The sequence below is a fragment of the Vicugna pacos genome, chromosome 11 (genome assembly GCF_048564905.1).
Source record: "Vicugna pacos chromosome 11, VicPac4, whole genome shotgun sequence".
Classification (NCBI taxonomy): Eukaryota; Metazoa; Chordata; class Mammalia; order Artiodactyla; family Camelidae; genus Vicugna; species Vicugna pacos.
The window spans coordinates 71,304,398-71,321,767 of record NC_132997.1 but is presented as its reverse complement, the minus strand read 5'-3'; the positions used below and the strand labels follow the sequence as shown (position 1 = coordinate 71,321,767).

At 47.1% G+C, this 17,370-nt stretch overlaps 1 protein-coding gene and 1 long non-coding RNA gene across 9 annotated transcripts in view; one reads left to right on the top strand and one right to left on the bottom strand.

Annotated features, from left to right (window-relative positions):
• MYOF (myoferlin) overlaps positions 1-17,370 on the top strand; it is a 154,246-nt gene that overhangs the window by 120,610 nt on the left and 16,266 nt on the right. For both annotated transcript variants that reach the window (XM_006211033.4, XM_006211032.4), the window contains 10 exons: positions 916-1,014; positions 2,567-2,692; positions 4,570-4,725; positions 5,182-5,273; positions 8,292-8,462; positions 9,188-9,336; positions 10,824-10,963; positions 12,866-12,954; positions 13,044-13,139; positions 16,070-16,211. In XM_006211033.4, the coding sequence (XP_006211095.2) occupies positions 916-1,014; positions 2,567-2,692; positions 4,570-4,725; positions 5,182-5,273; positions 8,292-8,462; positions 9,188-9,336; positions 10,824-10,963; positions 12,866-12,954; positions 13,044-13,139; positions 16,070-16,211 (1,260 nt within the window). The remainder of the gene's footprint in view (positions 1-915; positions 1,015-2,566; positions 2,693-4,569; positions 4,726-5,181; positions 5,274-8,291; positions 8,463-9,187; positions 9,337-10,823; positions 10,964-12,865; positions 12,955-13,043; positions 13,140-16,069; positions 16,212-17,370) is intronic.
• Positions 11,070-17,370, bottom strand: part of LOC140699368 (uncharacterized) — a 157,583-nt gene continuing 151,282 nt past the window's right edge. For 5 of the 7 annotated variants that reach the window (XR_012077507.1, XR_012077511.1, XR_012077505.1 and 2 more), the window contains exons 6-7: positions 14,888-14,945; positions 11,070-13,271 (exon numbers count right to left, since the gene is read on the bottom strand). This is a non-coding gene — a long non-coding RNA (uncharacterized lncRNA). Of the gene's footprint in view, positions 13,272-14,887; positions 14,946-16,363; positions 16,460-17,370 lie in introns of all 7 variants that reach the window. The other 2 variants (XR_012077510.1, XR_012077508.1) reach the window with 1 other exon arrangement.

Here is a 17,370-nt window from a genome sequence, read left to right as displayed (position 1 = left end):
TTTCTCTTAATGATCTTAGTTTTTAAAATTAAAGTACAGTCAGTTACAATGTGTCAGTTTCTGGTGTACAGCACAGTGTCCAAGTCATGCATATACATACATATATTCATTTTCACATTCTTTTTCTTTAAAGGTTATTACAAGCTATTGAACATAGTTCCCTGTGCTATACAGAAGAAACTTTTTTTTAAATCTATTTTTATATATAGTGGCTAACACTTGTAAATCTCAAACTTCCAAATTTATCCCTTCCCACCCCCTTTCCCCGGCTAATGATCTTATTTCAGGTCCAGAACAACCCTCTGAGATGGATGGAGACAGGTTGTGTTACTAGCCCATTCAGTAGATGAAGACACTGATGCTCAGAGATGTTAAATAATGTGCCTGGTCTGGCGTGGCTTGTAACATAAGGATATGGCTTATAACGTAAAGGATGGAACTTGAATTAGAAGCAGTTTTTCCAACTCTTACCTTAGTGAGCTCTGTTTTGCAACGCATTGCGAGCTAAAGGGGATAAGGAAGTAAAATACTAGAAAACATATACTGGAGAATGAAATAGTAAACACATACTGGAGGTTTTCGTTTATTTGTATATGTAAATATCAAGTCAACAGGATAAAAAAGTCGAAACAGAATGAATAGATCGTATCTACAGGAGGTAAGAAAATCTTCTTAGTACAGCTGTGGTCATTAGAGCCAAATACATTTCATTGGTCAAGGACGACCATTTCACCTCCAGCTTCTGGATAGGGGAATCCTGAATGCTCTTGTGCTTAGAAACAAGTCCTGTCATCTCGCCTCTTTCAGGTTCCGAAGGACCTGTTTCTCTTACCTGTTACACATGGGTTTTCCTGCATTGACTGGAAATCCAGGTCGTGATGAAAGGTTTTCCCATTTTGATGTGTCTTTCTTTAGGAGGAAGAAATTGTTGACTGGTGGAGTAAATTCTATGCTTCCACAGGGGAACATGAAAAATGTGGACAATATCTTCAGAAAGGCTATTCCAAACTCAAGGTACCTCGGCCTGGGCTGCTATGGGTGGAATTCAGCATCCATTAAAACTGGCCACAGGCAGAGCTCAGTGAAAGAACAAAAGGTCCGAGAGATGCTGGGTGCTGAAGGGGAGGGGCCGGGAGCACGTCTGGCCTCTGGGCGAGCCCTGTTGCCAGGGATTTTGGCTTCGCCAAGATTCCCGGGGCTTGAGGACAGCAGTTGATTTATGGTTACGTGACTACCACTTTGGGGCCTGGGGACATCTGGCAGAAGGTTGGGACTGGGTTGGCAGCACACTAATTAGGCCAACAATTGTCCAGGTTGAGCCAGGGAGACCTTAGAAGTCATGGTCCTCTTGCAGAACCACAGGAAATATCAACAAGCTTCATTCTGTCCTGCAGACGGGCATCGGTTTCACTAGCTGAGAAGTTGATCCAGTCACGTGTGCAGGGTACAATCACAGCTCTGTGTCCAGGAGGAAGACAAGCTATTGAGCTAGGCAGGTCTGACCATGGGTGATCTCGCTGTTAAAATGTTGAGTTTTCTAATTCTTTATTCAGTTTTTCTGACTGTAATGTACTTAAATAGAAGAAATAAATGCTAAAGCAAATGCTACCATTTTTAGAACAACGCATGGGAGAAAACTAGACTTTAAAATGAGAAGTATCAAGTCGTTCAAATAATTTTCTCCATCAAAGTGGAAAAAATCCACATTCTTTCATGTGATTGTTGTAACATCTCCATGCACCTTAAGAAGCACCAGCACATAAGGGACCACTAATTTAGGGAAATAAACTGGTCTGGAGGATCAGTGCCCCAGAGCATCCTCCCTCCCTGCCTCTTTCCTTCCTTCCTTTCCTTCTCTTCATCCTTCCTCCTCCATTTCCTCTTCTAGCTTTCTACTGAGGCGTAATTAACGTCCAATAACATAATCCATTTAGTGAGTTATGATGATCATATATACACCCATACAAACCACTGCCAAAACAAGGCAAAGGACATTTCCATCCCCCCAGAAAATGCCTTTGTATCCCTTTCCAGTCAGTTCCTCACAACCTCCCATCCCTTTCAGAGACAACTGGTCATATTTTGTCACCATAGATAGGTTTTGTCTGTTTCCATACTTCACATAAAGGGACTCACACAATATGTATTTGTGTGTGTGTGGCTTCTTTAGTCCAACACAATAGTTTTGAGATCCATCACATGGTCTTGTGTATCAGTAATTTGTCCCTTTTAATTGCTGAGTTGTATTCCATTGTATGGATATACCACAGTTTTATCCATTCTCCTGATGATGAAGCTGCTGTGGACATTTTTGTACCGTGTGGATATATTTTCATGCCTCTTGGATGAATATGTAGGAATGCAGCTTCTGCATCAGAGAATAGGTGGATGTGTGACTCCATAAGACACTCTTCCAGAGCTCTGGTGTCCTGCTCTCCCACCAGCCATGTGGGGGTTCCAGCTCCTCCAGCCACATCTTCATGCCCACTGGGTCTTGTCAGTCTTTTTGATTTTAGACTCCATCTGTATTTTACTGAGAAATAAAGAATGTCTTGATGGGTTTCAGATTTACAATTGTGAACTAGAGGACGTACCAGAATTCGAGGGCCTGACAGACTTCTCCGATACTTTCAAGCTGTATCGAGGCAAATCAGATGAGAATGAAGACCCTTCTGTGGTAGGAGAGTTTAAGGTGAGTAAAATGTGTGTGTTTGCCCTATTTAAAATCCACCTCTATTTTCCTGGTAGACCTAGGATAACATAAGGGTGTATGGCTTATAACATAAAGGATGTTTACCTCTGGTCAGGGACATTTCCTCTGGTATCTGGAGGATGCTAGACGATGCTGACAAGGAAAAGGGCAACAGGGTGGGGGCAGAGCATTCAAAGCCATTCTCACTATCTATCTCCCTGCTCATGCCTACCAGTCTTGAATCCTGCTGAGTCAGCCTCTCCGAGCTCTGTTCCCCTCCCCTTGTCCCCTGCCCACTCCCAGGCTTCAGCAGGACCATTGCTGTCCCAATTGACTGTCCTCACCACCTTTCTCGTCCATATGCCAGTCCATCCTCCATGCAACCAAATCTGATCTTGTTTCTCTGTGGCTTAAAAGCATGGCTTGGGTTTCCACTGGGTCAAGTCTCAACTCCTTCCTAGGGTGGAGCCTGTCTTTCACAGGTGACTTGTCTCCTGTGTCACCACACCCTCGCCCAGCCCTAGACACACCCTGTCCTCTCACAACTCGGAGCCTTAGGACAAGCTCTTCTTCATTTCCTGGTGCCCTTCCTTCCCTTTCTGTGGTCTAATGAACTCCTCCTCGTTCTTTCAAGTGCCAGCTCTGATGGCACATTCTTTGTGAAGTGCTCCCTGGTCGCTCCTGGCAGAGTGACTCACTCCTACTCCAGGTCCCCACAGGTCTGGTCCCTGCTGGTATTAGAGCACCTTTCACATCATAAGTGTCTGCTTTCATGAGTGCCCCTCCTCCGACCACAGTTGGCAGGTCCGTGGCAGACCTGCTGCTAATCCTTTCCAATAGCAGACATTGCTAACTGATCAGACCATTTCCCCCTCCATCTGCTCTCTCAAAATCCTTCTTACAGCTGCCCACCAAGCTGGTGTGAGAGTCAAACCTATTTAACATCCCTGTGCCAGACTGGATTCCTTGAGTTCACTTTTGGGTCCCTAGTTCCTGGTACATGGTAGGTGCTTGCTTCGTGCTGCGTTATGGAATGAAAGTAGCTAGAAATAAAACCCACACATTCTGAATCCAGCTTTAGTGTTTCCTCTTGCATGTAAACTGGTTTCCAGATAAACCAGTTTATGCCCCAGCTGGCCTGATGGCTCACTCATCTACAAAACATGTATTGTGCCCCTGCTTCATCCCCAGCCCTGTGTTAGGTCCTGGAGACGCAGTGATGAACAAGAACTATTTCCCAACCTCAGGAAGCTCACAGTCTAGTGAAGAATATAGACAATAAATAATTCAGTTATAACGCAGAGGTCAGTGCGGTGACAGGGGTGAGAGCAGGGTTAGAAGAGAGCATGTAGGAAACACACCCATCCCAGGGGCAGTCAGGAAGTGTGGCACTCTTCCCGGAAGAAGTGACTTTTCAGCTGAGACCTGAAGGATGAACACGTATTTGCCTGGAAGTGGGAGGGGGTTCCTAGGGGGTGATGCAAGAAAAGGGAAATCATCCTTAATACTTTATTGAGTTTAAAAATAATCATTTTTCTTCTTATCTTCAAAAACTGTGCAGAATTTCACTCCTCACTACCTCCTTTGCCATCATACTGGTCCAAGCCACCGCCACGTCTTGCCTACATTCTTGTCTGGCCTCCCTGCTTCTGCCCTGCCCTTTCTTCTCCCCTGTGATCTATTAAGTAATTACTTTATCATTTACTTTCCCTACTAGCAACATGCAAGCACAACGTGGTTAAAGGCGGCTGTCCATCACCCAGTCCCACAGCCCCCGTGGCTGCCGCGTGGGTCCTGGGGGAGCAGGGCACTGCCCTGGAGCCCTCAGCCCCGGCGCCCCAGGGCCCTGCGAGTCCATCTGTGTGTGTCTCTCCCAGGGCTCCTTCAGAATCTACTCCCTGTCGGATGACCCCAGCGTGCCGGCCCCTCCCCGGCAGTTTCGGGAATTACCTGACAGCGTCCCACAGGAATGCACGGTTAGGATTTACATTGTTCGAGGCTTAGAGCTCCAGCCCCAGGACAACAATGGCCTGGTAAGAGTCTGGGTGTGGGGCCTTCTCCTGTAGCAGGGTAATTACAGGCATCAGCGCAGTAATTGTCATGCTCTTTCTATTTGGGCGTCTGTTATCTCATGCAGGGGAAAGATACTGCATCCAGACAGTCTGTTCAGGAGGATTGTCCCAACAGGGATTTACCTCAGAGCCTGAAGGGGTTTGGGAGCCTCTGGTTCGTCCTTCTCATTTTACAGATGTGACCTTGGAGAACTGCTCTGTCACTGCTTTCCCGCCATGGCCTCTTTGCTCCACGTGGCTTCTCCAAAGGCGCGCTGGCTGCGGGGCGCCCAGGGGAGCCTTGCCCAGACCTGGTCTCAGGCTACTCCTTCCCATCCGCGTGCAGGCGAGAGTGAGGCTCACCTGAGTTTGTCCCTGAAGCGGACTCAAACTGGCACCCCAACGTGACATAACCTGTCGTCTGTCTTGTCCCCACAGTGTGACCCTTATATAAAAATAACACTGGGCAAAAAGGTAATCGAAGACCGAGACCACTACATCGCCAACACGATCAACCCGGTGTTCGGCAGGTAACGCGCGTTTCCTCATGTTTTTCTGTGGTTCATTTCTTCACGGCCTCTCGGCTCAGGATGTGCTGTGTGCCAGGCTCTGAAAGTATCCTGGGCCCTGAAAGTCTGTGACTGTGAACTAGACAAATGTCCAAGCCACTGGGGCAGGTAAGAGGTACACAAATGCACAAAGAATTTTGTGGAAGCTAAATGTGCCCTGAAGAAAATGAAAGCAAGGCTGGGAGGTTTGCTCTGAGACCTGGGGGCGGGGCTGGGACAGGCCCAGGAGGCCGGTCAGGTGGTGGTTCCAGGCGGGAAGCACAGGCCGGGACACGGAGGTTCTCACTCCCTGACCCTGTTTGAGCCGTTTTCTGAGATGCTTTGCTTCCACCGTTTTGAGCCAGTGTTGACTCTGTTACCAGAACTAAAGAGGAGCAGAAAGTGAGGGGGTCAGATGCCCTGCTCCCTCTGTCTTCTGTTCCCTGAGATTTTTGAAATAGCATCATGGCCTTCATCATTGCCGCTGTATGCTTGTTTCTGGACTGTTACCCGGAGCCCATCAGCACCGTCTCAAGGGGAAGGCAAACCCAAGTGACCTCTAAAGAGGACCGCCTTGACATTTAGCAATCGCTGCTATTTGCTGAGCTTTTCCTGCATGCACGCACTATGCTGAGCCATTTATATGGAACATCTCAAAAATCTCACAACTCTGGGGGGCTCCATGTGACAACAGAGGAAACTGAGGCACAGAGAGAATCAGCGCCCAGTGCACTAGCTGGTGAGAAGCAGGGCCAGGACCTAGGCTCAGGCCACCTGACCCCAGAATTGGTGCGGTTGCCACACTGCACTCTGGGCAGTGCCACCATCTGATTTTCACCTCAGGGTCAAACCCAGCCGCAGGCAGGGCAGGGCATCGCAGCCCCTCTTGGCAGGTGAGGGAAATGGCACCAGCGCTGGGCCCACGGAGCTGGTACACAGCGCAGCCAAGACTTACATAAAAATTCCTGATCCAGCCTCGAGCTTTTCCACCACCCCTGGTAATGCTCATATTCATGGCCAAGCCATCACCTGTAGAAAAATGTTGTTTGTACAAACCATTGGTAAGAACAGCATTATTTTTCCCCAGAACCCTGCCGAGAGGGAGAACATTTTGTTCTTATTTGACGTGTGGCTGTATTTTAATTTCTGGCTTTATCCTGCCCATCCATTTCTTCTCCAGTCGTGTCTGTTAATTGTACCCTTACACATTCCTTCCCTCTCGAGTGTGCATGCGTGTGTGCATGCGTGTGCGTACACACATACATGTGTGCGTGCACACACACACACACACATACCCCCGCTCTGTGCTGAACACCCCGGGACCAGGTAGTGGAAGTAATCCTCTGGCACGGCAACATGATCATTTTCCTTTTCTTCCGCTGATCCAGCCCTGAGGTCTAGACAGGAAAAGGCATGCAGGGCAGGAAGGAGGACTCCGTACGAGGGAGACAGGGAAGCGGGGAAAGCCAGCTTTTATGGGAGAAAGGCAGCCCTGTCTGGGTCGCTCCTCTCAGAGGAGCCAAGCACAGGCTTAATTAAGTGGCAGGAAAAGTCTTGCTTAGAGCAACCCCGGAGGAAGTGATGCTGTCAGCAGCCATTCAGCCAATCCCCATCTGGCGTCCGTGCAGACTTCGCCTCACGCAGCAGGGTGGAGCCAAGGGGATGCCGGCTCTGCACCCTCAAATGGCCAGTCCCTGGCCTCAGTCTTACAGGGTGACTTTCTTCTCAGCAGAGACCCTCAGGGATCTTGGGACAGGATTTCAGGAAGGGGCAGCCTTTCTTCCCGCTCGAACATTGTTCAGCATATTGTTAGCACATCCTGGCATCCTCCACGTCACATTCAGTGCAGCGTCAGTCTGCCAGAAGATGCTAATCAGTGTTCCAAGGAAAAACATTCCTCCATCAAACCAGGGCTCATGGGTTATAAAAGATAACTGCAGGACTTCTCAGAGCCTTTGGTTTGCCCAGAGGAAGGCCAAAAGAAGTGGTTCTCAACCTTATTTGACCAAAGAATTCTTTTTCTCAAGGGACACATATAACTGTCCCTTGGAATCCAGTAATGGAATTTGGGGGCAGGTGTGGGCATGATTCAGGCACCTTCTCTCCTGTGCTGCCTTCCTCCACAGGCCCCTGCCTGGCTGCAGCGGCCTAGAGAAGTCGCTGAGATTTATCTAGGAGATACCCTGGAAGCTTCTCTCCAGAGCCCCACTGACACACACCCTTCTTCTGCTCAAGGAATTAATGTTCCTGGCTTTTTGGGCAAGAACCAGTACACACAACAGAGTGACAGGAGGAGGGGCAGAGAACAGGGAGAGAGGAGAGATGTGAGAGGCCTTTCAGTTTTCTGTCCACAAAGTTTATTGAGCACCTGCTGTGGACCCCCCCCCCGTATGCAAATACAGAATCAAACCCACCCATCAGGAGGGAGCCTTCTTGGCAGCTTGAACCTCACAGCTTTCATTCCCATCTCTTGCCCCCCATGCTCTTGTAGGGTGAGTCTGGGATGTTCCATGGGTAGTGGTCTCTGTCGAGGCAGAGGAAGGAACATAGTAGGAGCACAGATAAGGTGCTATAAATCAGGGTGTTTATGTCTTACTAATCTCCCAGCTGGGTAGAGAAGCCCAGGTGCCCAGTTAATAGGCTTGTGTGATAGTGTTAATAAAGCTATAATTAATATTTTATTTATAATTTATTATCACCAACATCATCATAACTACTGGGTTTTAAGCAACGCACCCATGCCAAATGCTTTCTATACATATCTTCACCTTTTCTATACATTCTTGACCCTTATAAGAACATGGGGTGGTAGGGACTGTTATCACCATTTTACAGATGAGAAAACTGAGCTTGGAGAGGTTAAGTAGCTGGCCTGGGGTCCCACAGCTAGTAAGCAGCAAAGCTGGGACTCGCGCTTCGGCATGTAAAGCCCTGGATCTCCTCCTGAGCAAGTATATAGTCTGCTCTTACTACTAACCATGCATTTGTTTGTTTATTTAGAATGTATGAACTGAGCTGCTACTTACCTCAGGAAAAAGATCTGAAAATTTCTGTCTATGATTACGACACCTTTACCCGTGATGAAAAAGTAGGAGAGACGATTATTGATCTGGAAAATCGATTCCTTTCCCGGTTTGGGTCCCACTGCGGCATTCCCGAGCAGTACTGTGTGTAAGTGGCTTTGGGCGTAAATGCAGGCAGTTAATCCCCGGGGAAGCTCTGGCGCTCCACTTCAGTGCCTGTTTTCATTGAGACACTATTCCTTTGAGTCAGGTAGATACTGTTATCTCAGAATTATCTTAGGGAGAATCAGAGCCGTAGCACTGCCCAACTCCTGGGGGCGCCATTCACATCGGCGTCTGTAAAGCGCTGGCCCCTGGAGCAGAGCAGAGCTCCGTGGGGATGGCTCAGGTAGCAGGACTTGGAGAACCAGTCCCTCCTCTCCCATTCTTTGAGCTTCCCCTCCTTGATGCCAGGGACTGAGCGCTGGCAATGCTTGATGGCAGGAATTCCCTGCTCCTCCCTCCAAATTGATGGATTTTGTGGTGTGCCCTTTCCCTGAGTGCTGAACAGCGTCTTTCTGTGGTATCCAATGAGATATAGCCTGTGATTTCTAGTTTATAAGTTAGCCTCTTATGACTATGGTGATCTCAAACTCCTCATTTTTTACAGAGGAGGGAACTGGGGTCTGGGGGAGGATCAATTGGCTGAGGCCAAAATAATCGTGGATTTTAGGTCTCTAAATCCTAAATAGATTTCTAGGCAAAAGCCGATGTGTAGAGCGTATTCCCTGCCACCACCCCCCCAATTACATGGCAGTGCCTCTAAGTATGTGGGTGTGAAGCCCAGAAAAACCTGTGTGCCCTGTGGTAACTTGGGGTGTGGGGTATTCACAGTTCTGGAGTAAATACCTGGCGAGATCAACTGAAACCAACACAACTGCTTCAAAATGTAGCCAGATTCAAAGGCTTCCCACCACCCATCCTTTCCGAAGATGGAAACAGAATCAGATATGGAGGACGAGACTACAGCCTGGATGAATTTGGTAAGCACATTGCCATGGACTGCAAGCTGGTTACAAGGTATAGCAACCCATTTATACTCCTGGGTTTGCGCTGGGGAGGGGGGTGGGCAGAGTGGCACCTTAATACCATAGGGGATTCCGCACACATGACCATCTAACAAAAGCCCCATTATAGCAGAGTTTGGCTGTCTTGTCAGTGTCAGAGTGGACACATTTTCTTGTCTGTCTTGTGTTTCACTTGACCTTTTTAGGTCACAGCCATTTGAGCTTTGAACACAAAGTTCTAATAATTAACTGCTTTCCATGTCGTGCATAATTAGCTCTAAAGTGCTCAGATAGTAGTGCAGGAACGTCTCTTCCAGGTTTATTCTGTCATTCTTCCAGCCCTTCTCCAAGAAGGCTCAGGGATGCTGGGGGTTGGTTTGAAGACTCTGCTAAGTTCACAGCTGGCTCACGTCCGAGCTGGGCATCTTGCTCTCTCCCAGGCAGTAAGTTTTAGTACAGTCTGTCCTGACACACAGACAGCTAGCTGTGTTAGGACAAAGACTGAAATAAGCTTAATAGAGCATAAAAGCTATGGCATGATTTGGTGTTTGACAGGGAAGAGGGCTTCCTGGAGGGGCTGGCAATAGGGCTGACTCTGAGGGTGCCCGGGATACCCAGAGAAAGCTGGGCAAAGACACACATGGGAATGAAAGTGCTTCCTGACACTCGACTGTTTATTCTTGACATGCTAAGAAACTGTATTTGTCTTTCTATCCAAAGAGGACCTAGTCAGTATCGGGGATAATTAGATATTTAAGAAATGCTGATGCTGCTGTAACGTGAGCACCTGCAAAAGGGATTGAGAATAGACAGGTGAGCAGCACGGCCCATGGAGAAGGGTACCCCCAACAGCCGAACAACACCCCAACAACAAATTTCAGTGGCTTAACACAATAGAGGTTTATTTCTCATAAATTCAAAACAGGTATTCCTATAGGTGAGTGCCCTCTTCCAAGTAATGCCTCGTGAACCTGGTCCTTCCATCTTTTGCTCTGCCATCTTCAGGACGTTTTCTTCTGCATCCGGAAGAGAAAGGCACACAGGGACTCCTACATGAGAGGGTTTTATGGGCCGGGGCTTGAAGAGACGCACACGTTACTTCCGCTTGCATTATGTTCTAGCCTAGCTTGCTTGCACGGCCACCCCTAACTGCAAGGGAGACTGGACACAGAGTCTGGCTGTGAGCCTCTGACATTGAGTAAATAGGGGTTGCTCTCACACATTCTAGTGTGTTCCGGTCCCTTTGCTAGCAGCCCACAAGTCAGGTATGAGCCTGGCTGGGGCAGGGCCCCTGGTCAGGAACTGTTTCTATCGACAGCACTTGCACAAGGTGAAGTTTGCAGAGTGGCACAGCCTGCCCAGCTCTGCAAAGTCTGGGGCGAAGTGCTGCAAACTCCTCAAGGCGATCTGGTCGAACTGGTCCCAGAGGCCCATCCCTGTCTCCCTGTCCTTTTCTATTGCAGAAGCCAACAAAGTCCCGCACCAGCATCTTGGGGCCCCCGAGGAGCGCCTAGCCCTTCACATCCTCAGGACTCAGGGGCTGGTCCCTGAACACGTGGAAACAAGGACCCTGCACAGCACCTTTCAGCCCAACATCTCCCAGGTAAAAGGCTCTCTGCCAGACACGGCGGCAGTAGCTGACATGGGCTTGCCTCTTGTATTGCTTTTGAACACTTTTAGATACACAGGAAATACAAATGAAACTCAGATTAGCTTCGTCCCAAACGGGAATTTATTGTAAGAATCTTCAGGTAACTCAGCCCAGACAGCTGAGTGACCATGACTCAGAACAGACGTGGACCAGGGTCTCCCTGCCTCTTGTCTGTCTCTGAGCCCACTTTAGCCTGCACTCTTCCTGCAGTCGTCACCTTCTCCTGTGTCACAATATTGTGGACACTTTCTGAGCATTTGTTATAATGTAGCCTCATCTTCTTCCAAATGTGGGAAGGATTGGTTGCCCCATCTTGGCCCCTTTGTCCACCACTGGACCACTCGGCTCTAGCCAGGAGAGCAGGGACACAGGTCACAGGATGGCTCATCACAGGGACCCTGTGGGAGGAGCCATTCCCAGAGAGGCAAGGGGAGACATGGAACATGACAAAGTAATCCGTGTGGAAGCTTGTTCTAGTGAAGATTCCCAGGCCATCCGTGCCTGCAGAGAACCTGGACAGGTTCTGATGTACATGGTTAGGAAATCACACTTTAAGAAATGTTAATCTAAGAGATGCAAATATTGTTGACGCTGAGAGCAGAACCATGGTCGACAATGGGCCTGGGCTTACTGGGTTAGTCTGTCACTCACTCTTATTCTGTTCCATGTTTTCATTTCTTCTCCCTTCCCCCAGAGAGCCCATTTATCCTCCTCTCTCCCCTCCCACCCCTCAAATGAGTAGTTTTAAGAAATTACAAAGCAAGGAAGATTTCTCCCTGGGAAGTCACCAATCCTCCCACCACCGCTACCTGCCACTTTGAACAGACTGTAGCTGGATCTTAGGGGACACCTGGGTGCCTGATTTCTGCAACGTGCTTGATGTATTGTAGAATCTTGAGCCCTAGAGATTAGCTGGAAAAGAGTCAGGATCATGGTAAAATATATTCCCTTTTCAAGAGCTCCAGTTAATTCATTTTGATCACAGTGCATTAGGAAGCCAATCGAGTGGTTTCCTTGGCAACCTATAAAGAACCAGTCTGTTTTTGTCATGAAGGCAGAGTCTACAAAACATCCAAAGACAGTTTGGGGAATTTTAAGTTGGATCGTACGGTTGATAGTTTAGTAATGGCATTCCTCGCCTGTCTGGAAGAGTACTCCAGTCAGATAGATGGGCCTGGTCTAGGGCAGTCAAAGACCTGAGAGGGGCCTCACCAAGATGGCGGCACAGCTGTGAGTCCAGACTTTCGCCCTCTCCCTTGCTGGGAGTCCCCTCCCGGGGGGTGGGCTCTAGCAAGCCAATGCAGGGAGCCCTCAACTTGGGGGAACTGTCATGTTCTTGTCATTGTCTGAGTCTCTCCTTTGAAAGTGCCATGCTGTTAATTCTTTATTTTAAAAAATTAAATACCTTTTTTCATTATTTTGGCTTTCTGTCTGGAGGTAAGTAGAGAAACCCTTGGGTGTCACAAAACTGGGACTGGTATCAAGTAGACAATGCGATGATCGATAGAGGGACAGGATGAAAACTGTTCTGAGAGAAGAGCCCAACTTTAAGTTGTTGTACGAGGGTGTGTGTATGTGTGCTGTTAGCAGTGGGAAGACTCAGACTATGATACAGATGGGCATGTACCTCCATCGGAGACCCCTGGGAGAGAATGGGGTGGATAGTCTGAGTGACACTGATGGTATAAGATTCGTCTTGCTTCACTCTTTTACTCCTTTTTTTTTTTTTGCTGTCCATATGGACTAATAAATTAAGAGACCCAAAGAACTAGTCTCGCCTAAGAAATATGAAAGAAAATTGTAGCCTCTACCACCCATCACATAACTTCCTCTTTTCATTTTTGAATGATCTAGGGGAAACTTCAGATGTGGGTGGATGTTTTCCCCAAGAGTTTGGGGCCACCCGGCCCTCCTTTCAACATCACCCCCCGGAAAGCCAAAAAGTAAGTAATCTTGAGACCCTGCTGTATTGTCCTGGGGTCTTGGGTCAGGACCAGAGGAAAAAGGAACCACCTAAATGCGCTCCTTTCAGGTACTACCTGCGTGTGATCATCTGGAACACAAAGGATGTTGTCCTGGACGAGAAGAGCATCACAGGGGAGGAAATGAGCGACATCTACGTCAAAGGGTGAGGCCGGCGCGCAAGTCTTTGACACACTCAGAACAAAACAGGCTCTCTCTTTCATGACTGAAGGTGTCCACTCTAGGATCTTGGCTGCTCAAAGCTGTTTTATCTCATTAATGCAGTTTGTTTAGGGAGCTCCAGGGAGACAAAGGGAGAAAGAACAGGAAAGAAAGAAACCCACGTGAACGTTGTTTATGAGCGGAGGCATCTCATGCCGATCAGAACTGCTCAGTGTTTCTCTGCTTCTCTTCTAAGAAAGCGGGTTTTGTTCAGTTTGTTAAGCAGACTTGTTATTTCTGAGCCTTTTTAGTCATATAGTTCATTTTAAATCCTTTTTGAGACCTTGAATAACTAGCTCTATAAACAAAAGTAGAGCTTCCAAAATTTCTTTTTCTAGAGATTTTAGATTTTATTACCAGCGGCTCAGGTCCACAGAAAAAAAGGAAACATGAGCAGAATCTTTAAAATCATTGATTCCACCATCATTTCCCGAGTGCCTGCCTCCAGGGTGTGACGTGTCATAGGTGCTCGTTATGCTGTTACTTGTGTAATTCAGTCTGAGGTCAGGGGAAGATGAAATGAGATATCCCAGTTCAAACCATGAGGCAGAAAGAAAAGGGAGTGAATTCCTTCTTTCTCTGCCTTTTGTTGTATTCAGGCCCTCAACAGATGGGATGATGCCTACCCACACTGGAGAGGGCCATCGGCTTTACTGAGCCTGCCCATTCACATTCTAGTCTTACCCAGAAACATCCTCGTAGACACACCCAGAAATAATGTTTAATCTGGGCACCCCATGGCCAGTCACACTGACACATCAAATTAACCATCACACTACACTATGGAAAATTTAGATAGTATATTACCACTCCACATGGATTGAGTTTGGTTCCTTGATGTGTAAAAGATAAGACTTGTTGAAATTTAATATATTCATAAAGTGAGGACAAAGTTTCACTTAGGATCCCAAGTGGCCTTCAATCAAACCTTTGGTAAAGACATAATTACTGTTATTTAGGTTCAGTCTAAACAGGGAATGGTTCATCAAGTTCTTCATTATTTCTCATTTCAGGATCTTATTACATTCCCTAAGGAAAACTAATTCCAGCTAATTATATATATGCAAATTTATTTGAGTATCATAAGCATTTTTTTTCCAATCAGAGAAACAAACTCAAGTAATACTGGACGGAGAGAAAACTCCAGTAATCAAAAGAATAAAGCACAACCTAAAGTACCATATTCTATTTGGAATGAAAATCTAAATACTATATGTGAAAAGATGAATAATGCACTACACTTATAGGTATGGCTTTGTAGGTAACACCCAGTAAGTACACAAATACATACACTTAGAGTAGTTGTTTAACTTGTTTTCCAATAAAAATGTGAAAAAGATTCATGAAAAAAGGGAGGGAAGAGCTACAGGGGTAAGCGATCTGGGGGAGGGTGATGGTGACATCTGGGGATGGGCCAGGAGGTGAAGCTACCAAGGTCCTTGCCAAAGAGTGTGGACTCTATTCAGGGAGTCAGTTCAAGAGCTTAAAAGTTAATTGTCAAAAAGACTCAACTAAGTTCTCTGGGTAGTTAATTGACTAGGAAAAAGTAAAACTACTGTAGTTGATTGGTATTAATACCACTACCAAAAATAGGACCTAATGTCAGCACATGACTTTCTAGAATCCATGGTCCTTTGAGCAGAGTGATAGTCCTGGACTTTGGAGTCAGGCAGGCCTAGGGGTTATACTTACTTCTGTCTGTTGCTAGCTCTGTGAGATGTAGATCCTTTGTGAACCTCAGTTTCCTCATCTGTGAAATGGAGATAGTTACACAGTTGGGAAGAATAAAATAAGTCATGTTACATACCTGACCTGGTTCATAGCGACGGTCGTAAACGTGACTTAAGGATTTCCCCCTTCCCCCCCCCCGGCCTTCTCATTCTGTCCTCGTGTGGACCATCTGAAGAGAGCACATATCATTAACCTCATTAACCTCATTTTACACATGGGAGATGAAGCTGAGAGTCAGTGGAAGAGTAAATTCACAGCCAGACCTGCCTCCTGCTGAGAGTCTCTCCCCGTGGGGTCCTGACGTCATTATCTCTAAAAGCTCCCCAGCTGATTCCAGTGACTCTAATGTGCAGTCAGTGTTGAGAACCATGCATTCCTCCACTTTTCTAGTCTAAAATCTCGTATTTCTCTGGTTCCAAACCAAGAGTCTTCCCCATAGCAGGCAGATGTGACAACACTTCCTCCCAGCCACATTCATTCATGCACCCCTTCAACCCATCTGCTGTATGCCAGGCACAGGCCAAAAGCAACTCTACAGATGTCAGAAGTTAAGATGTTACATTGCTGGTGGAAATGAATTTTTATAGATACGCATATAGAAGTAGCAGCTTACATCTCCCTTGCTAGTCTCATTAATGTGATCAGAGTAAATTGAGGAATAATTTAAAAAGGAAGCTGTAAGATTAAGTCATGCCTGTTTGCTTAAGTAAAATATGGAAAAGGAAATGCTAAAATTTTGAACTAACCCATATTCATTGAGCCTATCAGCAGTGATGACAGACATGGATGAGTTATATAGTCAGGGAGACTACAGTCATAGCCAGCAAGCTTCAGCGTTCCCAAAATAGCAGCCCAGTTGTTGATATTTTCCAGAAAATTTCACCTTATCCCTGTTAACTGTAGTCTAAAGGGTTTCCTGCTTTGGTTTTAGAGGAATTATATTTTATTTGGCTACAACCTGTGTTAGAGGCAATGGAGTGCCTCCCCTCCATAAATCACCCCCTAGCTCCATAGATAACTGGAACCTGCCCAAGAAAAGTGCATTAATTCTCCTGCCCTTGACTCTTCTAATCACTGCACAATTTTGCGGCTAGATTACTTGTCAATCACACAAAGCTAAGTCTATTTGCTTCTGCTTTTCAGCTGGATTCCTGGCAATGAAGAAAACAAACAGAAAACAGATGTCCATTACAGGTCCTTGGATGGCGAAGGGAATTTTAACTGGAGGTTTGTCTTCCCATTTGACTACCTCCCAGCTGAACAACTCTGCATCGTTGCTAAAAAGGTGAGCTCTGAAATATGCCAGTGGGGAGTGGTGGCACACTTAACACCAGCACTCAGAAGAGGTCAGAGCTGCTCAGTGCCTCCAAGGTCATGGGGCCAGCTCCCTCTCGGTACAGATGGAGACTTGGAGACCCCCGGGGTGTAGATACTTACGCAGGGTCACACAGCTATGGCAGCTATTTGTGTGGTTAGAGGTGTAAGGAGCACAAATTTTCTTCCCCCCAACAGGTGGGCAGCAGGCAGAGGGATCTGGTAAAAGGTAGATGTGGGGGTCTTGTATCAATATTTACAACAACCTACATATATGTTTATGTTACGGGGAGACCACTTTCTTCCACTGATAAGCAGCACTGCTGGACTAATTAACCAGAGGGGAAACACTACAGTAGGTGAAGTTTCCCTTTTACCTGCCATATTAACCCTAAGCATCTGCCCTGCTTCCTTCAGAAGCACATCCATGAGGGTTCAGGGCCCTCCTGGTCTTAATTTGTCAGACTCACTTATAGAACTCAACTCAAACTGGCTTATACCAAAAAGGTGATTTATGGGCTCACATTATTAAAAAGTCCAGGGTTGGCTGGCTTGAGGAATGCCTGGATCCCAGGCTGAACCGATGTCTTTCGAAACCGCTCTCGCTTTCTCTGCCCCTCTGCTGGCTTTCTGCCCTGGGCCTCATTCCCTGGTGGAGGCAGAATGGCTGCCAGCAGCCCCAGCTCACATCCTGCCTCTCAGCAGCCTCAGCAGAGGGAGGACAAATCCCTGAAGGCACTAACCAGGTTCTGGAAATTGGGCCCCAGAGTCTGCCTGTTCGAGGTCACAGGCCCATCTCTGAACCAACCAATGTTGCCCAGGGATGTAGTGCTCTGAATGGTGCAAGAGGGATAGAGTTGGTTCTTCCCAAATTGCATGAATCTTTAAGGACAGTCTGGCTGCTTTCATCCCAGAAAGGGGGCCTAAAACCTGGGCAGGTAGTAATAGCAGATTTCTTTTATAGGCCCTCATCCCATTCCCCTTTGTCCGTATTCTATAAACTTTCCCTAGCTCTGCCTGGCACCACCTCACCCCACACCTGATCAAAATATACCCACCTCAAGGATTTCCAGTCAAGATGGAGGAGTAGTAGGACCATGAGCTCACCTCTCTGTGCTACCACAACAAAA